General features: G+C 34.3%; 1 protein-coding gene across 16 annotated transcripts in view; it reads right to left on the bottom strand.

Annotated features, from left to right (window-relative positions):
* The window catches only part of TRDN (triadin), a 486,197-nt gene that overhangs the window by 105,042 nt on the left and 353,851 nt on the right, over positions 1-27,304 (bottom strand). For all 16 annotated transcript variants that reach the window (XM_073219550.1, XM_073219549.1, XM_073219542.1 and 13 more), the window contains 5 exons: positions 26,160-26,192; positions 26,012-26,038; positions 23,953-23,979; positions 18,473-18,520; positions 2,303-2,350 (listed from right to left, as the gene is read on the bottom strand). In XM_073219550.1, coding sequence (XP_073075651.1) covers positions 2,303-2,350; positions 18,473-18,520; positions 23,953-23,979; positions 26,012-26,038; positions 26,160-26,192 — 183 coding nt within the window. The remainder of the gene's footprint in view (positions 1-2,302; positions 2,351-18,472; positions 18,521-23,952; positions 23,980-26,011; positions 26,039-26,159; positions 26,193-27,304) is intronic.

A 27,304-nucleotide genomic window follows, 5' to 3' on the forward strand; every position in this document is an offset into this window, starting at 1 on the left:
AAATGATTAAGTCAACATAAAAAGAGCCATTGAAAGGACCTCTTTTCTCTTTCTTTTTTTTTACAGAAACCAAGAATCTAAGCTTTCATAAGATAATAGGTATTTTTAATTAAAAAATAAATTATAGATTCATCTGAGGAGCAAGTTCACATCTGTGAAGCCATTTCTAGTCTCCTATTTGAGGAAACATTACAGTGTTACAGAAAACCAGAAAGCTTGGACTGGATCCCTGACGGAAGAACCAAGCGTCACTTGGAGGTCTTGGAGGGTGGAGGTTTATTTTACACTGGTGGCCTCAGAGGACAGTGATCTCCAAAGGTCTGAACCCCCAGTACAGCAGGGCCATGTCTTTTATACATTTACTGCAAAGCTAGGGGGGAGTCAGCACCCAGGAAATGTTGCAGTGGGAGCTACTAGTTCACTATAGGTGTATTCAGGATGCTAGTTATATTTTAATCCATTTCTGTAAAGGTTACCCAGGTACGGTGTTATAAACTAATGGGCTTCCATGGCTATGATCAACAAACTGTTCCATACCACTGAGTCCCGGTCAGGGGGGAATACAATGCTACATTGTTTCAATCCCAAGCACCCAGGAACCTTGTGATTCCTCTGTATTTCTGAAGCCTCAATAGAAACCCTGTTTCCTAAGCTTCCCTGGCTTCTCACCACACCTGCCAAGAGGGGGAGGGATTTGAGAGCTTTCTGAATATTTCCTCATCAATAGAATTACTGAAAGTGATGCCAACATGCAAGTCAGAAGAAATAATCCATGTTTCAATCAGTTATCTGTTAGGTACTGTGATTAGTGTGGGCATTTTATATTCTAGTCAATTTTCTCTTAATATGCTGTGGCTATGAAAGCAATCTAGGAATGCCCTAAGATGAGTAATCAACACCTTTTATATTGGAGAGGGAAAAATACTATGAATCTTAGTGAAATTAAAGTAGTTAAATAGTTTATCTCATCTGTTTTGAAACTGATTTTACAAGGAAAAATGTCTGAGTAAACACTATAGACTTATCTGGAATTTATGATTTTTCATATCCTTTCTTTTCATATATGTTTTCTTGTTTGAACTTCATATCTTATTGGATAGTCAGGTCAGATATAATTAGTTCCATTTTGAAAGGAAATTTAGGCCCATAGCCTTGCCTAAGTGAACAAGTTAAAACTGGGAGGCAGAGCTCCTCCTCCTCTGCTTTGTATTTCAGAGGCTAAAGTACCTACTTCAGAAAGTACATACAAACATTCCTTTGAATTCCAAAATTTCAGGTAGTCCCAGAAGCCAAAATGAATTTGAAAAGTGTTTCAGTGTGATTGTAATGTGATTTTATTTTGAAAAGCCCAAGGAAATGAATACTCAACCAATCTTTTAACTTAATTCAATTCTTACTCTTAATTTACTTCTCTGAAATGAGAGGGATTAAAGGATTTTCTTGATAGATTTATATCAAAAATTCTAAATTTCTGATGTTAGAAATTTAACTGCATTATAAATTCAAAGGGAAATTATTTTGATTTCCTTCTTGACAAAATTATTACTAGTTCTGATTTTATTATAATAAGTAAGAAATATTATATTACAATAAATAAAAAGCCAAAGAGTTGGGTGAGCCATAATTAAAATTATCAGTACTATGAACTCTAATAGAGAGACCAACATCACTTTAAAACTTTTAAATCTGTGCTTCCACATTTTTCTTGAGCATATTCTGGAGTGATATATTTATTATGTAGCTGCATAAATAAAAACAAAATGCATTATTTATAGCATGGTTTTTTAACATTGAAATTTCAGACTTCTTGAGAGGATTGATTACTGAAGTCATAAAAAAAACTGAAATAACTTCCTTTCATTGCTGTGTTTTCCTTTAAGTTGCACATACTATTCTTTTAAGCAATAGAAATTATTTGTGCATACATAGAATGGTGTCACTTTATTTCTTTAAACTATTAGGAGGTGTTCAAACCACAAATCAAACAGAAAAATGTCTACTAGTTGACCCACCCAGATCATTTCCCTGTTCCTAATCATCTTTAGCATTTTTCCTGATGTAATTAAGCAGTCTGTGGAGTTTTCTTGTTCTAAATTTATACTCAAAGTTTAGTTATACAAAAGAACAAAAGCCCAGATTGCCACCTCACATTCTCCCTGGCACAGAAAAGCAAGCAAGGACAGTGATAGAGAGCAACAGATGTAAAGGTTACTGTCTTCCTCCTGTCTCATTTCAGAGCTTTCCTCCTCATGCTGTTGTCTTTCTAAAGAAGATAATGTCAGCCTCCTTCATTTTTTTTTACCTTGCTCCACTGTCTTCGTTGTTTTCTCTTCCTTCTTTCCAGGTACAACTGCAAAGCAGAGACAAGGTTTAAATAAAAGTTCCAGGGGGAAATGCTGCTTCTGGGCAAAAATTAAAGAATTTTGTGACTCATTCAATGCCAAATATTTCTTCTTAACATTTTTTTTAAAAGCTTTTCAACATGTCTTATTTCTCTGTAATCCAATTAAAACCTATTTTAAATGTAGTCTTAATGAATTAGAGAAAAAATAATCCCTTGCCTCTTTCTGGCTCATTTTGCCACCACTTCTCTGTTTTATTCTTTTATGCTCTGCTTTGATAAACAAACTCTACAAAGAATTTCACTTGACAGGACTATGATTAATCGACTTACATTCCAGGTTATTACTAGAGTCATTTAGTGTCTTGAAAATGTCAACTAGATGCTCCTTTAAATTTAAGTTTAACACAGCTTAATGATCTGAAAGGACAGTGTAGTCATGCCTGAGATTAATTTAAATATGAAATGAAGTCATCCCATCACAAATACTAAAAAAGAAAGATCGTCTTTGAGGTGCTGCTTTCCCTGAAGTGTTTTCTCTCTAAGATTTATTGCTGTTAGTGGAGTGTTCACTGTTTACCTATTTAAACATCAAAACCATAGAAAGTATTCATAGGAAATCAGTATATTCCACTCAAGAAATTGATTCAAATGAGAATCTTCAGAGGACACTAGCAGCCATTAGAAAGATGAATGGGGAACTAAATATTGCCATCACTCCACAGAGTTGCAAGGGGAACAATACAACTTTGAAATGAAGAAATGTGGTTGTCACCACTTAACTCATTGTTGAAACTTAGAACCATTCATTCTTAGTGGCACAGCCAGACATCTTGTGTTTCCTAATTACATGCAGTATGATATATACACTATCATCTCTGAAGTATTCTTGCCAAAGCATCCAACTATCCAGTTGGCATCCAGTTAAGCCAAAGATTTAGCTTTTGTTTAGCCAAATACAGGTATAAAAGCATTTTAAATAATAGTCTGAAGCACCAATAATAGCAATCAAAATGTGTACAGTGTACCTGGTCATATCTTTTCAAGAAAGTCAATGTCATGAGCCAGAAAGAGAGAGAGGAAGAGAGAAAGAGAAGTTGGGAGAGAGGAGGAAGGAAAGAATAACTTTTTTACAGAAAACTTGGTAAATTAGCTTACTACTTAAAATACTTCATCTGCAGATGCTTTTGATATTTTTCAAATGGATAATCATTTCATCTATGAATAAAGAGTTTTATTTCTTGCTTTTTAATTCTTGTACCTATTATTTCTCTCACCTGGTTAGGGAACCCAGTACAGTGTGTAATACAAGTGTTGACAGCAGACAACCTTATCTTATTTCAATTCTCAGAAAGAAATCCTCCAATTTTTCTCCATTTGAGTATATTTGCTAATGGTTTTCATATAAAATTGATTATATTAAGAGTTTTTACTCTAGTGATTAATTATATCTAATGCATCTAGTATGATTAATATGATTTCCCTTCATTCTATTATTCTGGTTAATTATATTCATTTTTTTGAAATTTCATTTCTGAAATAAAATCAACTTCTTTACATTTTACCTTTAACATATATTTTCAGATTTGATCTGCTAATTTGTTTAGGTCTAGGCCTCTATGTCCACAAGATAAGTCAGCCTGAATGCTTCCTTTCTTTTCCATTCTTGTTAGGTTTTGTTATCAAGGTTATTACAACTCCATAAAATGAGTGAATGTTTCCTCTTTTTAAATTTTTGGGAGTTTTGGTGTAAGATTGGGGTTAGTTTTTCCTTAAATGTCTGAAAGAATTGATTAGTGAAGCCATCTAGCTAGAATTTTCTTTGGGGAAACATTATAATTATGGATTCAAAATATGTATTTATTAATTTTTTTAAATGTATTGGAAAATGTGTTTATCTTTATCTGTTGGATCTGTAATGATAGCCCTTTTACCTTTCTGATATTGATGTTTTGTGCCTTCTCTATTTTGTTCTTAGTAAGTTTTCATAAGAGTGTATCAATTTTATCAGTTTCAATATAGAATCTAACTTTGAGTTTGTTGCTTTCTCTATTGTGCAATTTAATTTCTATTTCATTAGTGTCTCATCTTTCATTTTTTAAACTCTTCCTTCAACTTACTTTCTTTGTGTTTAATTTTCAGCACTAAAAAATTATTGTCTTCCTAGATATTTGATTTTCAATCTTTCTTCTTTACTAATGAATGCTTTTAAAGAGTATAAATTTCACTCTAAACACTGATTAGCTTCATTCCAAGTTTCAATTTAATGTTTTCATCATCAGCTAGATCAAAATATTTCCAAAACTCCACTTAATTTTTCTTTGACACATGGGATATTTAGAAATGTATTGCATACATTTATCATAACACCAAGCATTGTTTATGACAATAAGTGGTCGATATATTTTTGCTTGGTGATCAAATGTATTATTTAACAAATGGTATGTTTTGATAAGAAAGAAAAGAGATAAGCTTTGGTGTTAGTGGTTTCCCTGGTAAAGGGGAGATTTTTAAGTGTAGCCAATAAATTGTGAAAAAAGGCAAAGGAGTAGGAAAGACTTAGTTGTGCCTAGAAGAAGGTTAACAAGTTTAGCTGAAGCAGAGCGTTTCACAGAGAAGATATGGGATAATCTAAATATAGAAGATGAAGCCAACTGATTAGAAAATGAATCCTTGAATTCCAAACTAAAGAGTTACGTATAGGCAAACTTTAAGGAGCTAGTAAGATGCATGTACATTAGTCTCCTTTATGAATATTCTCTCTCAAATCAATATGGAAATAAAACTCTCATAATCTGTAATTATAATACAGCCTATGGGTACATAATCTTATTCATAATAATTTTATTCAGAAAACTCATTATAACTACAGGGTAGAAAATATGTATTTTTCAATTATTTTATTTTAATCCTCTAAAGAGTAAATGTCTCTCAGCAAACAACTGGAATACAATTTACACATAAAGAACAAGTTTTCTTTTAAATGATGGGTTCATACTTCCTTGCATTCATATCAAGTAGACGAAAATAGTTCCCTAAAGCACTGTTTTGTTGTTACTCAGAAAAGGTTATTGAAAATGCCAATAATCTACACAGAAAAGAAGACATTTTACATGAAATGATGATCCTTTCATTTCTGGTTCTGATGTAAAATTCAACAATCCTGATTCTATGGAGAGTAAATTTGAGGAATGTTCACCTAAGTTAAATAGATTTTCTAACTGTATGGAATCAAAAGAATACCTTAATCAATTTATCTTTCTATACTACAGGATATCTGAAACCTCTTTAGGTGAGGAGATAAATTCTCTTTGTTCTACATTGGAGGGATTTGTTTAGGAAGGAAAACAAAGTAGATTTGTATAGCACTACTTCAGAGTTCCCAACTAATATAAAGGAAACAAAGCAACACTTTTAGAAAGTAATGCCTGGATTAGGGATAGTTCTGAGCTAAACTGTTAAGGTGGAGAAGTTTGTTTTTTGTAGGCCCGGGATTTTATTTCATTGTTCTTCCCTTCACTTTTCTCCAGGGACTCAAATCCCTAATACAATTCCACCATTTCTTTCTTGCCCTTTCTAGCTCTGAAGGCTCTGATGTATACCCATTAGCAGCAGGGCTTGTGCCTGGGCAGTGAGGCTTATGTGGGATATATGAGAACCCTGGTAAAGAATTTACAAATGGTAGGAAAGCATTGTATGGTTTGAAATGTCCCTCATAAGACATTTATACATTACTTCTGGGATGTGGACCTACAGCCTTAGCATGAAAAACTATTATTTCCAAGATATAAGAATATAATGTTACTTGCCAAGAATTATTAAGACTTTAAAGGTATTGCCTGGAAATGTCAATAACTGAAAAATGGAATAAATCATTAATTGTGGAAGATTAAGGCCTTACATCTTGGATGTATGTTATGGTGGAGAGACAGGAAAAAGGCTTCTTATCACTTCTCAGATGATCTAACTACTCAATCTCTTCACAAGACCAACCCTTCTTGCTACCACCTTTCCTGAATTTTACTTCTCATATATTTGAAATTATGAGCAATAAGTGAATATATTCAATTATAAGCATTAAAAATAGGGCATGACTTGAAGATGAAGTTGGAAAGGAATATAGGAGCCAGATATTTGGGGACTCACATTATTTTGACAAGCTTGGTAAAAAGGACACTTGGTAAAAAGGGAGTTTTAAATTAAAAGTGGTTTATTCAGTTTTATGACTTTGATAACTTACTATGACAGTTGGAGACTTCTGGTAAGGTGAATATTAATGAATAAAAATAAAGACATAAAAACAGTGGAAATATCATTACAGTGGTTCAAGCATAAGATAAGGAAGGCTTGAAATAAACCAGAAGTAATGGCTATTAATAGGAAGAAATATATTCAAGAAATATCTAGGGGGTAAAATCAGAAGAACTTTAGGATTCTTTGAATAATCAAGTAAAGAAGAGAAAGAGAAAAGAGTCAAGGATCAGTCCCAGATATTTAGTGAGGAGAAGGATGGATTGTGATTTCACAAGTGATAATGAAAAAGCAAATTAGGAAGAGGTAATGAGGAGTTTAGGTTAAGACAGGTTGAGTTTGATGGTGATTATTGGACATTTGAACATATAAAACTGAAATTTTCAGGAAAAAGACTTCTCATGTCATGGAGAAGTCTTGAAATGGTGACATGGAATTGGTATCTTCAGGATACAGGGCAGAGATTCACTCACAAGAGATGACATAGAATGAGAAGTTCAGATGATTAATAATTCAGAGGATTAATAAAGGAATCTGGGGAACACCAGTAATTAAGGGCAGCAAAAAAAAAAAAACCACAAAGAAATCAGATGTAAAGTTCAGAGAATATGGCAAGAACCAGAAAACTATGTTGTCATGATAACTTCACACTAGAGAACAAAGTGTAAATTCAACTGGGAAGTGTAGAGCTGGAGAACTGAAATGGTTCCATTTGTTTTGTGATGATAATATCATTATCAGCCAGATAATCCTGGCATGGCAGACACAGAAGCCTCATCTTTGTGAGAGATGAGAAGTGGTGTTAGCACTCCAGCATCCAGGAAACTGTCTGAGATGTGGAGGAGACAAAATGGTAGGAAGAGAGATGGTGACCAAGAAAAAGTGCTTTTGAAGCTGAGAATAATATTTCTAAAGTGAGGAACAAAGCCAATAATGAGAAGGAGGATGGTGCCACAGAACAGCATGGATGTCTGACTGAAGAGGACACGTTTGGAGAAGCCAATCTTAAAAAGGAGAATAAACACATTACCTCTGTGATTGAAATAGATGGCTACAGAATAAACAAGAATACTAAGATACCACCCCATTTCTTCGTTTATTCCAAGCCAATTTTCATCAACATCATTGCCTGTTTCATCCACTTCCTCTTCCCTCAGTTTGTCAAACTGCAGCTTTCACTTGTGCCATTTCACTGAAAATATTCTTTTGAAAATCATTAATAATTATCTAGTAGTCAAATTCAATGTCTTGGTAACCAACACCTTGTCAATGAAGTGATTTCTTTTCCTGTGGTTACTGGCATAAACAATTTCTAGTCACTTTTTCTCACTGACTCTCTGCTCTTCTTCCTCCAAATGTAAATGTCCCCTAGCATTCCACCTAAGTCCTAGTCTCTCTCTAGGCGATCTTTTCATGATAAGCTCATCAATTTTTACTGATTCTATCATTAACACCTTGCAGTGGGCACCTAACTATGTATTTTCAGTCTTGCTACTGTCTAGAGCTCTAGTTTTACATTTAGAGCCACCTATGAGATGTCACTTGCATGTGCCACTAGCACTTTAACTTAAATATGTCTAAAAGTAATCTTGTCTTCCTTTCCCAAACCACTTCATTTTTCTTCTGAATTTTTAGTAAAAATATCAACAATATTCTTCTAGAACCCAGTCTGAAAACTTGTTAGTCATCAAATCAATTCTCTCCCTTCCCCTTGAAAAGCTGGTCAGTTGTCAAATTTCATTGAATGTACTTCTGTAATAGTGCTCATATAATATCCCTCCTTTCCAATCCTCCAACTAATATCAGGTCCTAATACATGTTGCCTATGCTATCACACAAGCTTCTTAACTAGCCTGCCTCTTCCAAAAGCAAATGTCAGTATGTTTTTACTACACCTACAATTTTTCACTGACTCTCTATTGCCATTGAAATAGAGTCCAACTTTAAAATCAAGCCCCTTTATCATTAACAGCATTATTAGCCTAGATTGTATTAATTCATAACATGTTCTTAAGACTCTTGCTGTTACTCATGCACATCCTACAATTTCCCAACACTTTGCCTTGCTCCAATACCTATGCCTAAGATATCCTTCCAACTATTACATAACAAAATCATATATATTGTTCAAGGCTTAACTCTAAAGTCACCTTCAATGATAAAGCTTTTGTTTTTCCTTAGGTAAGAATAATTTTTAAATTCCTATGTAATTTGATCTGTATTTATCTCTACCCTGCTGGCTTTCAACTGTGAAGTATGATTATATGGAAAACTTTTAGTTACTACCAAAAATTAAGGTTCAAAAACCTTAGTGACCAAATGAAGATTAAAATTTTTCAGCTTTTTAACTTGTTCAGGAACAAAATTGACATCTAAAATTTTCTTAATTTTGTGCATAGTATGTGAACCACAAATATATGTTAAATGAAAATAAAAGTGATTTGAAAGCTATAAATCAAATATATATTAGGAAGATAATATATTGATGACAAAATACTACATATCCCCAAAGAAAATATGACTTAAAAGCAGGCTTAAGATCAATTTATACTAGATATATAAATTGGCACATAGCAATTAATTTAAAGTATTAAACTGTTCTTTAGCTTTGAAAGTTTTAAATATTCACAAAATCAGTACTGTCTGCTTAACATTGTACACACTGTTCCTAGTTCAAACTTCAATGTAGAAGAACGATTTCCAATGTTTTAAAAAGACAAATAACCCCCAAATCACTTTCTTATTCTAGTTATATAGAAAGACTGGAAGGTAGACATCTTGTAAAGTATATCAAGTTTTGTGGAGATTAGGGGCTGGCTATTAAATACATGATGAAATAGTTATCTATTTTCATGTTTGATCGATTGTCAATGAGAAGGTAAGGAACAGGAAAACTACATGACGAATGACAAAAAGTCTCCTTTACATTTTGATTTGTAACTTATCAAATTGGTAAAGCCCTACCTGAATTTCAAGATATTTATGATATATTTGGAAAGAACACTTGGTTCTGTTCATGTTGTAGTTTTAGGCAAACCCAATATGCATAATCATATTTAAATAAAGAATTGAGGTATGAGATCTAAGATTAACTAGAGGCAAAATTGCTGGTGCAAATAGTTTATCTTCATAAACAAATTATTTATTTTATTTTATTTCACTCTAAGCTGAGCCATCAGATCTACTTAGCCCCATACAAAATGTTTGGCCTACTCTAAACTCAGAGACTACTCTTGGTTGAAGATCCCAGTGAGTTTACAAGAGCGATGGTTCAATCTCAATTCAGTATCTCTGCTCACTCCAGTTTGACCTGATTGGGTACCAACCTATGTGTGTTTGTATTTCTACCTTAAATGTTTAGGCTTCAGGTGATTTCCAGTCAGTGCATGAATCAGCTACCAGTAGCTGAGTCTACTTCTTAACACTGTCTCCAGAACATCTTCCACAATCAAGAATGCCATAAGGCTGAGCATCTGACATCTCATTCCAGATGAAACCCATGCAGTGTTATGTGTACACTACACTGGTCTCATTCTTGGCTATAGATTTTGAAATACAATTTTCCTTCACTTTTGTTCTAGCTTTTAACACATATCAATATCCTGGCCTTTTATTCACTTACTGGGCCCATGTACACTTGTACCCTTCCCTAGATTAATGATTTTATCTAAATCTATATTTAGACTTTTAGCCTTTTGATACTACCATGGTACTATGCATTCTGAAGAAACCATGTTTTCTCCCATTCTGCTTGCTACCAGCTAGCAAAATTGATTTCAAGATAAGATACCAAAAAAGAATAAGATACATTAATATGGACTACTGATGAATTTATGGCCCTGGCACTTACGCTACATTGAAACCTAGCAAAAGATGCCAGTGAACCAAGAATTGTGATCACTTACATCACAAATAATTGGTTATTAGGAAAAGAACTGATGAAAAACAGATTTTATTCCTGTTTACTATAAAATCAGAATAATAATAGAGCTGTGTTTGAAAAAGGACACCCATTAATTTCAATAACAGTAGTAGCTTCTAGTTATTATCTTACAGGACAGTCTATAATTTCCTATAAGTATGCTTGTCTAATTTTTGCCTTCCTCTAAACATATGTGTATACTAATTTATACATTAACTTATATATTAATTAATATTAATATTTACTACAATTTATTAATGTATAAATTTATATTATATTAATTTATAGTCATGTATTCATTTACATTCATATATAAATTGCTTTGGATTAGGCATGAGTCATGTATATTCAGTGTCTCCCTACAGTCTTGATATATGATTGTTTATAGAACAAATACAATAAGACAGTTTTTAATTTATTTTTAATTTATTAAGTTTTTATTGAAGTATAGTTAATATACAATCTTATGTTGGGTTCAAGTATACAACAGTTACCCACATTATTATACCCTCATCCCCACAACTGCAGTTACTATCAGTCAAATCAGATGTCACACAATCCATGTTGTACAACCATCCCCAAGACCAACTTATATTATGAATGAGAATTTTTGTGCCCCTTTAAACCACTCACCCACCTCAATCCCTCCCCAATGGTAACTACCAGTCACTTCTCAGTGTCTACGAATCTACTGCTATTTTGTTAATTTTCTTTTGTTTCCTTTTTAGAATTCACAAATACGTGAAATCATAAGATATTTGTCTTTCTCTGCCTGGTTTATTTAATAATACCCTCTAGGTCCATCCATGGTGCTGCAGATGGCAGAATTTATTTCTTTTTTATGCCTGAATAATATCCCATTGTATTTATGTACCACACTTCTTTGTACATTAATCTATTGACGGACCGCTTCCATACCTTGTCTATTATAAATAATGTGACAATAAACAAAGGGATGCATATATCTTCTCGAATCAGAGATTTTGCTTTCTTCATGCAAATTCCTAAGAAGGGGATTATGGGCCATATGGTATTTCTATTTTTGATATTTTGAGGAACCTCTATACTGCTTTCCACAGTGGCTGTACCAGTTTACATCACCACCAGCAGTGTAGCAAGGATCCCTTTTCACAACACCCTCAGCAACACTTGTTATTTCTTGTCTTTTGTATATTGGCCATTCTAACTGGTGTGAGGTAATAGTTCATTGTGATTTGCATTTGCATTTCCCTGATGATGAGTGATGTGGAGCATCTTTCCATGTGCCTGTGGGTTATCTGTATTTCTTCTTTGAAAAAATATCTGTTCAGGTCCTCCACCCATTTTTTAATTGGGTTATTTGTTTTTTTAGTGTTGAGTCACATGAGTGATTTATATATTTTGGATGAAAACCCCTCACTGGATAAATAATTTATGAATATATTCTACCAGGTTGCCTTTTTGTTTTGGTTGTAGGTTGCCTTTTTGTTTTGCTGATGCTGCCTTTGTTATACAGAATATTTTTAATTTGATGGAGTCCCACTTTGCTTAGGTTTCCCTTGCCCAAAGAGATGTGTCCAGGAAAAAATAGCTCATGCTTATGTACAAGAGATTTTTCCCTGTTTTCTTCTAAGAGTTTGATGTTCCATGTCTTAAAGTTAGGTCTTTGATCCATTTCAAGTTTACTTTTGTGTATGGAATTAGACAGTTATCCAGTTTCATTCTTTTACATGTAGTTGTCCAGTTTTCCCAACACTGGTTAATGAAAAGGCTGTCTTTCCCCACTGTATATTCATGGCCCCTTTATTGTATATTAATTGACCATATATGTGTGGATTTATATCTGGGCTCTCTATTCTTTGATCTATGGGTCTGTTCTTGGGCCAGTACCATAGTGTTTTGATTACTATAGCTTTGTTATATAGCTTAAGGTCAGGGAACATAATAACCCAACTTTCTTATTCTTTCTCAGGATTTCTTTGGCTATTTGGGGTCTTTTGAGGTTCCATATGAATTTTAGGATACTTTGCTCTAGTTCATTGAAAAAATGCTGTTGGCATTTTGATAGGTATTACATTGAATCTGTAAACTCCTTTGGGCATGATGGCCATTTTGACAATATTAATTCTTCCTACCCATTAGCAGGAGATTCATTTCCATTTATTTGTGTCTTCTTTAATTTCTTTTATGAGTGTCTTACAGTTTTCAGAGTATAGGTCTATCTTGGTTAAGTTTATTCCTAAGTATCTTATTCTTTTGGATGCAATTGTGAATGGAATTGCTTTCCTGATTTTTCTTTCTGCTGCCTCATTGTTAGTGTATAGGAATGCAACAGATTTCTGTGTATTAATTTTTTACCCTATAACTTTGCTGAATCCAGTTACTAGTTCTAATAGTTTTTTGAGGGAATGTTCAGGTTTTTCTATGTATAATATCATATCATCTACAAATAGAGACAGTCTTATTTCTTCCTTACCAATTTGGATGCCTTTTATCTCTTTATCTTGCCTTATTGCCATGGCTAGGACCTCTAGTGCTATGTTGAATAAAATCAGTGAGTGGACATCCCTGTCTTGTTCCTGATCTTAGAGGAAAAGTTTTCAGTATTTCACTGCTGAGTATGATCTTAGCTGTGGGTTTTTCATATATGGCCTGTATTATGTTGAAATATATACCCTCTATACCCATTTTTTTGAGAGTTTTCATCATGAATGGATGTTGAATTTTGTCAAATGCTTTTTCAGCATCTACTGAAATGATTATTTTATCTTTTTTCTGTTAATGTGGCATATGACTATGATATATAAATATTGTACCATCCATTCTTCTCTGGAATACATCCCACTTGGTCATGATGGGTGATTATTTTGATGTATTTTTGAATTTGGTTTGCTAATACTTTATTGAGGGTTTTTGCATCTATGTTCATTGGGATATTGGCCTAAATTTTCCTTTTTTTTTCTACTGTGTCTGATTTTGGTCTAAAAATGATGATGGCTTCATAGAATGTATTTGAAAGTATTCCCTACTGTTCTACTTTTCATATACTTTAAGAAAAAATAGCATTAGCTCTTCTTTAACTGTTTGGCAAAATTCATCTGTGAAGCTATCTGATACTGGAACTTTTGTTTTTTGGGAGTTTTCTTATTACAAATTCAATTTTGTTGCTGTTAATTGGTCTGCTCAGATGTTCTTCTTCTTGTTGGGTTAGTCTTGGAAGGTTTACATTTCTAGGAATTTGTCTAATCTTCTAGGTTGTTCCATTTATTAGCATATAATTTTTCATAAAATCCTCAAATAATTTGTATTCTGTGGTGTCAGCTGTAACTATTACTTTTTCATTTCTTATTTTGTTTATTTGTGTCCTCTCTCTTTTTTTCTTGATCAGTGTGTTTAGGAGTTTGTCTGTTTTATTTTCTCGAAGAATAGGCTCTTGGTTTCATTGAATTTTTTCTATTCATTTTTTCTTCTGTAATTTATTTATTTCTGTTTTGATACTTATTATGTCCCTCCTTCTACATACTTTGGTTTTTTTTCTTTCTATAGTGTCTATCATTGTGAGTTTAGAGTGCTTGTTTGGGATTGTCCTTGTTTCTTCAGGTAGGCCTGTATTGCTACTTCCTTCTTAGAACCGCTTTTGTGGCTTCCCACAAATTTCAGATTGTTATATTTTTGTTTTCATTTGTCTCCATGTAGTGCTTGAATTGTTTTGATTTGCTCATTGATCCATTAATTGTTTAGAAGCATGTTTAGCTTCCATGTGTTTGGGAGTTGATTTTTTTCTTTGTATTAATTTTTACTTTTACAATTTTGTGATCTGAGAAGTGCTTGACACAATTTCAATTTTTTTTAGTTTATTTAGGTTCTTTCTCTAGCCCAATATGTGATCTATTCTGAAGAATGTTTTATATACACTTGAGAAAAATGTGTATACTGCCGCTTTTGTGTGGAATGTTCTGTAGATAGTTACGTCCATCTGATATACTGTGTTGTTCAGTTCCTTTGTTTCCCTATTTATTTTCTGTCTAGTTGATCTGTCCATTGATGAAGTGGTGTGTTAAGGTCCCCTAAATAAGAATGACTAGCAGTCTATTTCCCCATTTTATTCAGTATTTGTTTACTTGTTTAGGTTCTCCTGTGTTGGTTTCATAAATGTTTACAATGGTCATAACCTGTTGTTGGACTTTATCATTATGTAATGTCCTTCTTTGTCTCTTGTTACTTTTTTTGTTTTGAAATCTGTGTTTTCTGATATAAGTACTGCTATCCTGTTTTTTTCTCCTTATTATTTGCATTAAATATTTTTCCACCCCTGCACTTTCAGTCTTTGTATATCTTTAGGTCTCCAATGAGTCTCTTGTAGGCCCTATATATATGGGTATTGCTTCTTTACCTATTCAGTCAACCTATGTCTTTTGATTGGTGCTATTCAGTCCACTTATATTTAATGTAATTATTGATAGGTATGTACTTGTTCCTATTTAGTTTATTGTTTTCTGCTTTTTGTACTTCCTCTCTATCCTTTCTTCCACTCTTGCACTCTTCTATTGTTATTTGATGGTGTTCTTTAGTGTAGTGATTGGATTTTTCTTTACTTTTGTATATTATAGGGTTTAGGTTTGTGGCTACCATAAGGTCCTTTTCTATTTATAATCTATATTAAGTTGATGATCTCTGTTTCAGACACAATCTAAAAGTATTTCTTTTTTCTTCTTTCTCTATATTTTATGTATTAGATGTCATAATCTGCATTTTTTTGTTTATACCTTGACTGATTTTGTGTATAGTTCAATTTACTACTTTTGTTTCATTTTTAAATTTCATACTTCCTTCGTAAGTAATTGCTCTACTACATTTACTGTAAGTTTCTTTTCACAGGTGAAAACTATTGAGACTTCAGAACATTTCCATGCACAGCAGTTTCTTTAACATATCCTGTAATGCCAGGAAATTTAGTCATGGTAAATTTAGAATGGCAGTCCCTTCAACCTTTGTTTATCCAGGAAATGTTTGATCTCTCCTTCAAATTTGTATGATATCTTGCTAGCTTGGTTGATTATTCTTTGTTGAAGGTTTTTCTCTTTCAATATATTAAATATTTCATGTCACTCCCTTCTGGCCTGTAAAGTCTCTTGCTGAGAATTCTGTTGATAGCCTGACAGGGTTTCCTTTATTTTTTTCTCTTTGGCTGTTTTCAATACCCACTCCTTATTCTTAATATCTGTCATTTTTATTATTCATATCCTCATGTTGTCTTCCTGTGGTTCCTCTTGTTAGGGGCTCTCTGTGCTTCTATAACCTGAGTGTCTATTTCCTTCCCCAGAATGGTGAAGTTTTCAGCAATTATTTCTTTAAAGAGACTTTCTACCCCATTTTCTCTCTCCTCTCCCTCTGGTATCCCTGTTATGTGAATGTTATCATTTGGAGTTTTCCCACAGTTTTCTTAGCATCCTCTCATTTCTAGAGATTTTTTTTTCTCCCTATTCCTCAGCTTTGTTGCATTCCTGTTCTCTTGTTTCCATTTCATTGATGGTCCCCTCTACTTATAGCAATTTATTTATTTATTCATTCCCTTCATTGTATATTTCTCTTCAGTTACTGTATTCTTCAGCTCTGAGGGTCTCTTTTTCAACTCTTCTACCTCTTTGTTGAAGTCCTCCATGAAACCGTGAATACTTTCCCACAGGAAACTTCTCCACAGATCAGCAAGCATATTTATGACTGTTACTTTGAAATCTTCATTAAGAAGATTGGTGATCTCTGTTTCATTTAGCCCTCTTTCCACGGTCTTATCCTATAGCTTTGTTTGGACCATATTCCTCTGTCTCCTCATTTTGCCAGGGTTTCTGTGTTTCTTAGATAGATTCAGCATGCCCCCGGGTCTATGGAGTAATGGCTTTACGAAGAAGGCAGCTTGCGATGTCCAGAAGCCCCAGACTCTTTACTGTCCAGTGTCTGGTTCTCCTTTGTGGTGAAGCCTCATTTGTTGGTGAGCTAAGGGTGGGGCCACCTCCTGTCTGTCTTCTGGCAGTGGTCTATCTCAGGCAGCTGCAGATGGCAGCTCACCTCAGATGGCCCTTGTGAGCCGAGCAGCTGTGCTTCTGCTCGGATCATTGTGGGTGGGGATTCCCTCTGCCTTCCCTGCAGAGATGGTGGCACTGCTGGGCTAATAGGGTGAGTGAGGTCAGCGCCACAGATCTTTGATGGGAAAATGTTTATGAGGCATGTAGAGGCTGGCATGTGGGTGTACAGTGCCTGTTTGACCCTCGTGAAAGGAGAGAAGAGAGCATGGAGTTGGCTCCCACAGGCACCTCCCCAGGGGGGACCTAGAAAGCTGGGAAAGCCTCCCTCTGCTTACCAGGCAGGAAAGTCTGATGCTCCTGGGCTAAGCAGCTGGTCAGGGGGGCAGACATGCAGGTAAGAACCTCAAGGTTGAGCTACCAATGAGGGGAATGAAGCTTTGGGGCTCCTAGGAGAACCTGACTAGTTGGGCTGTGTGAGGACTGCAGATGTGTGATTCCTGGCTATTTCTCCTGCAGACGGAGCTCTGTCCAACCCTTGCTCCTCTCGCACCCTTCCTGACGCTGGTAAGTCTTTAACTGATGCCTCTGTGTTGGGTCTCAGTGGGACCAATAGAGTGTGCTTGTCCTCCACAAGTGGCAGGAGTCTGTCTCCCAGAGTGCTCCAATTCTCCCTGGTGTCCAGCCCCATTAATCACCAAAGCCCAGTGCAATGTGGACTTATGTTTCCAGAGTAGATCTCCGGGGTCAGACGTGCAGAGTTTCTGAGTGCTTACCCTCTCCCTGCCCCTGCACTGTTCCTCTCCCTCCCACTTGTGAACTGGGATGAGGAAAGGGCTGGGGTTCTGACAGTGGCTCTGCCACTCTACCTTTCTCTATGTGGTGTCCTATTCTCACTAGGTATAGGTGGTCTGTACTGTAGTCTTCAGGTCATTTTCAGAGTTAGCTGTATTTTCTGTAGTTGCTTCCTTGGTGTGTGTATGTACAAGGAGGTTTCTGCCTCGCCTTTCTACTCCACCATCTTTTTTTCCCCAAAATTCAATAAGAATGTTTTTAAAGAGAAATGCTATGTTGTTTTAGTGGAGTACATGTGAATGGGTGTGTGTATAGGTTTGTGTGTCTTTGTGTTTGTGAGCATATGGTAAGTACAGGGTTGTTAAATTGTCTACTGAGGTACTTACAATGACATTGGATACATTACTGAATCATTTATGTCTCCTTGTAAAACAGAATCACCAATTTCAGAATTGTTCCAGTTTACTTTGAGTTGAGAATATGTAAAACTTTTCATCATGATGATTGTTTTTAATGTATATTAATGTTCTTAAAATATTCTTAAAAATGTCACCTAAAAGGAGTCAGTAGTCACATAAGTAGTTTCTTCTGATTAAACATGACAAAAGTAACAGCTTTGAAAACTTAAATTCCAAACTTCCCAATGTGTTTCTTTGAGCAAATGTCTATAGTTGAGCACTTCAAGGAACACATTTTTTTCTAATTTGATATTATTCATACTCAAAATGAATATTGTTCATGTAACTTCTTCTAGGTAAAGTTTCCTTTATTCAAACCCTAACTTTCTAAGGCAGTCTATTAAATTTAAATGCTCTCCAGATAATTGAAATGCTCTCCAGATAATTGCTCTCCAGGAATCCTATTGAATAAATAGCTACAGTTCTTCAATTTTTTTAAAAAAACTGACTTGTAATTGGACTTTAATTGCTAGTTTTAATTTATGGCCCTAAAGAAATGAATCTGACTGGCATCAGAACACTGAACACAAAGCCTTGTTAACATATATACTAGGAATATTGTACAAAGTGGTTTCTTTCTGTATCAAAGAAAGAGTAAAATTAATAAACTGAGCTCCTCTGAAAGCTCTGAACAGTACAATTAAGTTAGAAACTTTAGCAAAAATAAGCTATAGTCATGACATATTTTTCTTTAAGCTGTACTTACCTTTTTTAGTTGAGGCAGCACCAGTCTCTTCTTTGGCTTGTTCAGTTTCTGCAAATTCAGATGTTAAAGGATGATTAATGAATATCAGAAATGCCAGGTCAATATCTTATAGGATTGTAAGCCAGATAAGACTATAATTTCCTAAAAGATAAAGTGTCTGTGGCACCTGATTGCAAAGCAAGCAGCAGAGAAAGCCATGCTATAAAGTGTTTTTTTCCAACTAATGAACTTTTTAAAATAACAATACAGAAACTCTCTTCCAAGATATGACTCTATAGTATTAAAATGTATTACCTATGTAAGCAGTGACCGTAAAAGAAGGTGACTTTTTCCAAAAACTACCTGTAGTACTAATTAATTCATGTATATTCAAATCTAAAATGTATGAGTTGTGGAGAGGACATGGAAAAAAATTTTTGTTTGCGTAGCCTTTAATTACAGAGGTGGCAAAAAAGTATTTGACTTCAATTAGTTAGCTTTACATTATAACATATTGGTCATAATATAGAAAATTTTATTTGAATATTGCTTGGAGAGAGAGAAAGAAGAAATAAAAAATAATTTAAAAAGCCCAAATGACTTCTTGGAATTTCTCTAAGTGTCTAATTTGGAAGATAAGAAATCTGCCCTTCAGACATGATCTGAAAGGCTGGCCCAAGCACAAAATATTGGACTTCACTGCAGGCTAACTAAAGTTGAGGTTTTCTCTAGTCCATAGGAAAATATGAAAAATAACAATGAGCTGAGGAATTTTTACAAATTGTTATTTACTCGATGTATTAATTTTTAAAATTTTTTCTGAGACTATCCTCCTTGGCCATCTGGCTTTTTATTTTTACTCATTAGTATGGATACATATCTCCCTCACTCTTATACACCTAGCAGCTGAGGCTCTGGGAACAACCCAGCAACAGGAGTCTCCATGCCTTTCCTGGTTCTCCTTGGGCCCTAGGCCTCGGGCTGTGAGAAAGATCAGATGTCAGCAGAAGTCCATGCCACACTCCAGGTTTTAATTCCACAATGTTAGGTACCACATGCTTCACAATTTAAGCCCAGAAAAGGAGCCATATGAATATCCTCTTCTCCAGGCTGTCTCAAGACCTGGAGCTCCAGGACTCAGCAGACCCCTGGCTGTCCGTCCAGGTGAAGATTTTACATGAGTGGTTCTCAAAACCTTAGCTGCATCAGTCAGGGAGTAGGGCTGTTTAGATACGGAGCCCAGAGGGTTTGGTTCAGAGATCTGGGGCATATCCAGGGGATCTGCATTTCTAATCGGTCCCCAGATGATGCTATTCTCCTGTTTCAGACCAAACTTCCCCCAAGAGATGATCAGGAGCAATCTGCCTCTGGTCTCCATACCCATTTACCTCAGTTTCTACCAAGAATCTAGGCTTCCGGCAAAAAAGAGTGTGCAAGGCTTCATCTTTCTTTCAAAACAGACCCATGTCCAAAGTACTCCCACTGTGCCATCTCTCCATCACAGTGCATGCCCCTGTGTACTCAGCCTTTTCTCAGAACGTGTGCTTTGCTTCCTCTTGTAACGAAACCCTTGCTCCCTGAAGAGACTGCACTCCCTGCATGCAGTCTGCTAAAATGGAAAATGCTGTTTGAGCAGTTTTTCCACCCCTTACATACCAAAGAGCCTGAACCTCTTTACTTCTCTTATCTTCTGTATTATTTCTCAAACATTCTGAACTCCTCACTTCTTCCAAATCCTAGTTCTTTTAAAGTACACATTACCAGCTTGAGAGGCTCTATCCCCCTTTTTTGTTGTCATTATCCAAACATGCCTTTGTCTCATCATTCAGTGAATGTTTTTGCCCATAGTTATCATCCCATCCTCTACCACTACTGTGAGATTTCATTAAGAACCCCTTTCAATCATGCTGTTCATTAGAATAAGATGGGGAATTAAATTTTAAGTCAATGAGATTCAGATGTAGTAGGCCTGGGACATGATACAGAGTCTTATAAGATTGAGATTCTGAGTAAATGAGTCTGGGATGATCAGTTCCTTTCCCTATTTGATACCAATACATCCATTTTTGCCCTGAATCACATCTCCTTTTCCTGGTCAAGGCCTTTGTTCTTACAAGTATCACTTCTCTCTGCTACCTTATCAGTTTTTCACTTCAATGATGCTTTCACATCAGCTCAGAAATACAGTATGTCACTCTTTGTAACCGCAGACAACTACATCCTTCATGTCTATGTGTCCCCCACTCACCTGAACTACCTCATCTCTCTGTGGTCCATCACAGCCTCCAGAGAGCTCTACACTTAATGTCAACACTTCTGTCTTCTCATTCTCTATTTTTTAAAACTTGCCTAATTACAAAATATATAACTTAGTGAAAGGAATAAAGGCATGTAACTTATGTGTCCATTTTAATGAATAGCAATAAAAATGTACATCTTTACCATATTGCTGGTCAGACATACATGTAGAATACATGATTGAAGTCTCATGGTCTTGAGGTATGAAGTGACATATGGCAGTGCTCCAGTCTTGAGGAGCACTGGTCCTTCCAGTGTTCTTTGAACAAAAAGGGGGTGATGTGCTCAAGTACATTTGCTAAGTATCTACTACATTCCCTCTTGAAGATTCACCAAAGAGAGTGTTAACAATAAGAAATGACCTAGAATCTAAAAATCTATTTGTTGCTCTTCTTCTGTTTGGAAATGACTAATCAGATTGTCAGCCCATATTTTATGTTTGGGGAGGCTGGCAAAGTGGACAGCAGGGAGCTGAATTGGGTGTGTCGAGATATTTTTGTATGTGCTAGGAGGAAAGAATGTCTGCTGATGCACAAATTATAAACCTAGATTTGACATCACTCCTTGGCCCAAGGAGCTCTTCCTCCAGCCACATAACTATATGTGGTGGTATAAGTGGCCTTCAGTAGTGCTACATCACTGAGCCTGAAAGGTGTTGCTTTGCTTCAATTTTTTTGATACCCTGAGAATCTTCACCCTGAGTTGGTACAGTTTCCAATCTTGTCTGTATCCTCCAGTGATTTTCCTACAGGGATTTTGGTTTCCTCAAGACCTAGAGTGAACAGTTCCACACTACAAACTCAATGTATATTCTAGTTATACCCTTTAATTAAGCGCTAATGACAAATTATCTTTTCCTTTTCCATGGACTTGCTCTAACTCTGTGAATCTCAGCCATCTTTTAAAATTCAGTACCATGGGATTGTATCACATACTTATTTATATTAATTAAATTATACATCTCACCCTCTCATAATAACAGTTTACTTAAAAACACAATAAGATACTATTTTACACACACCAGATTGACCAAAACTGGGGGAAAATGAGCATTTTGGTGATGGTGATAATAAACAATAGAAACTATCACATACACTATTGGTGTTAATTCAAAATTTGGGGGAAAATGTGGTATTTATTTGGAAAAGTTAGACATAAACAAATGCTATGACCCATTTATTTCAATTCTGAGAAAATTCTTGCACTTATGTATCAGGAGACATATATGGGAATATTCATAGCAGGATTATTTATAAAAGCACAAAATTGAACATAATCTAGTGTCCATTGTCAGGACAATGGATATATAAGGTGTAGAATACACACACACACTCACACAAACAGTGGAATACTATACAGCAGTAAAATTAATCAACTATAGCTACTCATACCAGCATGGCTTCTGTAAAGAGTTAAACTGAATTTATTTGCTCTCATAATTTAAGATAATGTAAAATTGGATCCTGAATGTTCAGGTTATATATACAATACTATGTGTTCCACATTATATGGGTGATTAAAGGAATTTTCAAGAGTATTTGTAATGATATGCAATTTTCACTTTAGGCATTAACTTTACAAATAGCCCACTGTACATAGGAGCTATGTTAAAGTTCTTCTGTTCTGTTGTATGGTTTCAAAACAAAAACAAAAAACGAAAAACAGTTCTTAGTTGGATAAGTGGATGGTAACATTGTTAATAAAAAAAATTAATAATTTATGCACCATCTCTAATTAAATTTGGTAGTAAGGGATAAAGAGCAAGTAAAGTCCAAATCTCTTTACCATGTAGGAAGTTGAATATTAATTCTTTTGGAACTTCTATATTGGGCCTAATTTGCTGATTTGGCAACCTAATTTGCTAGTTTCCTGCAAAAGACACTGATCTTTACAGAACTTGATTAGATAGTGTGTTTTTTATAGATAGAAGAACTTACAGGGCTTTTTAAAATTGCAAATCAACACTTTTATCTACCTGTTGCATTTTTCTAGGAAGAATATGATCATTTTCAGAGTTATCTTCAATCTAAAGTTCTCTATCAGTACTACAAAATTATCAATTTTGTCTTATATATTTTCTTGACTATGCATTTCTACCAAGTATTAGCATACTGAAGACTCCATAATATAGAGATCCAATCAACTTTACATTCAACTAAAAATTTTCATAGAAATACAAATGGAATTTTAGGTTCACCTTACAACTCTCAATCAACATCTACAAAGTCTATGAACACTTCCAATTGCAATTTTTCTTTAGCAAAAGACATTCCCACCAAATTGTTCAATGTTCTATTTTCCAATTTTCTCCAATACAATGACCAGTGATATACTCTTGTCTTAAAAATCTACTGCTAAATAAAACATGCATTTGTTTTATGTATTAATACCATCATTATAAACATATTTACATCATGTATGCAGCTGAGGTTGGACCAGCTCATGGTCATAGACCAGCAGGACCATGTTCATAATCCTGCTATGAACATGCCCATATATGTATATTCCATATTCAAAGCTTGAGAACCTAAAAGTATATTTTTTTGTAAAATCAAATACATGCTATGTGCCTCAAATAATCTCATTAGTGATAATGTTTTAGATACTCATTGAATTGAGGAACACCAACAAACAAATCATCATTTCTCCCTCAGCATAGTATCAAAGCTACTAGTGATGCAAATGCCCAGTACATTACAGTCATCAATCAGTGTTCATAATCTGAAGATATAAATGTTGAAAGGAAATTATGACATTACAAAACAGTTAATAAAATTGTTGGAGGTGCATTTCATTAAAGGCACAATGACTTTCACCGGTGGCCAAACTATGTTACCTAATAGTTTGAAGAAGTGATTAATCATAAGGAAAATTAAATCTGATGTGTTTAAGGAACTGAACAGACCACTTATCATTCTGCAAAATGGGAAACAAAAATACAAATTTCAAAAAGGGGTTATAATCTGAACAAGTTATCATTTACAAATGAAAATATCTGTATGAAATTTAATAAGAATGAATTCACACAAAAGAGCAGGTTGAATAATTGCACATATTATTTCAACACAATAAATAATCATAGCAAGAAACATTTAGTGAACCAGGGTCAGAAATTAGCATTAGCATTAGCATTGCCAATAGCAGAAAACTTAAATAAGTTACTGAAAGATGCTTTTAGTTTTTTTAAGTTTTATTCAACATACTTGCTTTTACTTGTTTGTCACTTGGAGCTGTTAAGGACGAAAAATTATAAGGTCTAAATTAATTCTGTCTATTCATCTCTCTCTGAAATAGTTTTAAGGCTTTTAAAAATTTTTTAAAGACTGTATTATAAACTTGAAAACTAAAAAATAAGTACATCTGAGAAATAAAATACAACACTGTGCTGCTTTCTTTGATATCCTATAAATGTATGCCACAAACCATAGACATTTTTTACATGCATACACATTTCCCAACACAGAATGCTCATTGATTTTGTTTTCCATTTTAAATTATGTAAGAATTTAATAGTTTTAATATGTAAGCCAATGCTTTTTCCTTAAATTCTATAAAATGGTATGAAAATAATGCAGTGAATTAACAAATTACCCAATAGTTTCAATTTTAAAACCACAGTTAATTATTACAAAGTTGCTATACTTTAATATACCCCAAAATGAACAGATAATGATTTCAACCAATTTAAGTTATTGTATGTTGTCAGGTTCAGTGTTAGACCATAATGCTTAGTCACTAAAACTCTTAAAACTGATAATACCTGTAGTCATTCTGTATGTTTCTCCAGGTTTATGTTTCTATGATGGATCCTCTATTTTAGCTTTCTGCTTTTGTGCATAAGTGAAAGTATGTATAATGGCCCACTTGGGGGAATGTTACCTTGAATGGTCTGTATTCTTTAAGGTAGATGACACATTCCTTCCCAAAGGATAATATGAAATGGTGAAATATGTGATCATTTCATCTTGTAATTCATTTGAAAGTCATTCATCTTTAAAATTTTTTAAAAATGTGATTGTTCTCTTTGCATCCAATTATCAGGTGCCTACTGTGTGCCTAGCATTATAATAGGTACTTTGGGAATAAAGATTTTAAAAAAAGCAAAACTATTTTATCCTTTAATTTCTGACTACTTAAAGTATAAAAAAAGAAAAGGTAATATGATTATAACAGTATATTAAGTGCCTTATAAAGAAAAGAGGATGGTGCCATGGGAACTAGTTGGAAAGAGAATAAATAGATATGGTTGTCTAAGGAAGCTGTACAAACTTAGAAGAATAAGAAATGTGACTTTGAACTTTGTGCTTTGCTGTTATTCGTGGCAGAGATAAGAGTACAGTTGGACTGTATTTGCATGGTAATTTACCTAATATTGAGTAATGCCATTTCCATTTAAATACAATAAAATGGAAGGAGCAACTAATGGACATTATATGAGGGTACAACTGCTTACACACACACACACACACACACACACACACACACACGTAGTGAATTTCCTTGAGTAGGTGTTTGCCAGGCAAAATCAACATAATGTTTTAAAATAAATTAAATAAAAAAGTTTCAGAAGCTTGAATTTTTCATTTGAAACTAATAGACAGGTTAAATACTAGAATCCTTTAAGAAAACCATTTGGTATCTACACCAACTTAACTTTTAGTTTTGTTTGTATGTGTGTCTTTCTGACTTGTCTGATTCTCAACTCTATTTTCCCCGCAAAAGATAATACATTGAGGGCAAAAATCTACCTCATCTCATTACAACTCCCTGGAGTACTCAAGAAATGTCATTAGTAACATTATGAATAAGGAGAGAATCTTTGCTGTAATTGAATATTTGCAATATTAGATGCATTTACAGAAAATGTTTTTTTCTTGTTTTGTTTTGGATTTTTTACACTAAATGGTAAAGCAGTGCTTCTCAAACACTGGTCTGACAACTCCACTGGGAAGCTGCAGATTCCAATTCAGTAGATCTGGCATGGGGCCAGAGATAATGCATTTCCAACAACCTCTCTGGGGATCCTGATGCTGCTGAGTCGTAGAACATATATTGAGTAGCATGAGTGTGAATATGCTTTGACTTCCATTTTCTAAAACTGCATTAGTGCTAACTCTATGTCAAGAACTTGGAAAAAAGACTGTGAGATGGAAGGATTTCTAGTCCTTTCTTGTCAAACCCCTTACCACCTGTCTAAGGATGTAGCATTAATAAACATTGAGCATAATGCAGAAAGAACCCTGCACTCCCGGTCTGACTCACCTGAATGTTCCTTTTTTGGTGACTTTGCTGCATCAAATAAGAAAAGAAAAAACATCAATGTTTCATGCCATTCTATTGCAATTCAGTCCTCAATTGTAAATTAAATAATAATATAAAATTAAGAGGATAGAAGTAATTAAAAAGTTACCTGGTTCCACATGTTTTTCTTTCTTTTCCTGTTCTGAAACATATTATTAATTTTGTGTCACAACTTGTTTTAACACAAAGAAACATATATGTGTTAATGCTATGTTGTAGAAACTAACAACATCCATGAAAAGACTATGATTGTATACTTAAAATAAATTTTTCCTTCTATTTCCCTTCAGAGTTCCTTTACAGAACAGCATGAAAGTACTCTGAATAGTAAAGGAATTAAAAATGTTTATGGATAATAAACTAGAAAGATAAAATAGGGTCTATAAAGGATAGAAAAACTTTAAATTTGTTATCACATTCAATCAACATGAAATAAATTTGGGATAAAAATGAATATAAAGGATAATTACTGCAGCTGTCTTAAAATAATTCTCAGATGAAGATAAATTTCATACGGACTTGCTCTTCTAAGGTGAAATTGTCTTACATTGAAGAGCTATTTGTTTAGCTAAGACAAAACCTTCGCTGAGGCTGATTTAAGGCACTAAAATAGGCTAAGAATTTTCTGGAGAAAGTACAACACACTTCCCTTGTTATAGGACAAATACTCTTTATAGAGATCTTTTTAGGTACTATTTCTTTTTAAGAACCCACTTTTGTCAATATTGTTTGAGATAAAGCATTACTCTAGCCTCACGATTAAGCTGACATTTATATTATGATAAGCACTTGTTTTATATGAAGTGTTATTATCAACATTCCTATTCTTATTTATTTTGCTTGAAAAGCTTTTCAAATTAATTTAAAAGAAGATTTCAAGAAATGCTTTAACATAGACATTATAAACTGATTTTTCAAAGAAAAGGAACAGGGATATTTTGTAAAGTTTCATTTAATGAGTTCATTTTGGAGACTATATGTTTAGGATGAGAGAATTCTAAGAACTATATTTTAGAAGCATAAAGTGTCATCAAATCTTCAATGGTCCTTGCATCAATCTCTCAAGTGCACTATTTTGTTTATTAGGCATGTAGCTGTGTAGGCATAATGAACAATGTATCCACTCCCAAGAAAGCATGCCAGCAGTGAAGCAAATAAAATGAATGACTTGACTGTTTAAAGTCAAAAGGACGACACTTAGGTCACTTAGCTAAACTTAAAGGCAAAAGTTAGCTAAAATTAACCCCAAAGTTG

The sequence above is a fragment of the Manis javanica genome, chromosome 13 (assembly GCF_040802235.1).
Source record: "Manis javanica isolate MJ-LG chromosome 13, MJ_LKY, whole genome shotgun sequence".
NCBI lineage: Eukaryota > Metazoa > Chordata > Mammalia > Pholidota > Manidae > Manis > Manis javanica.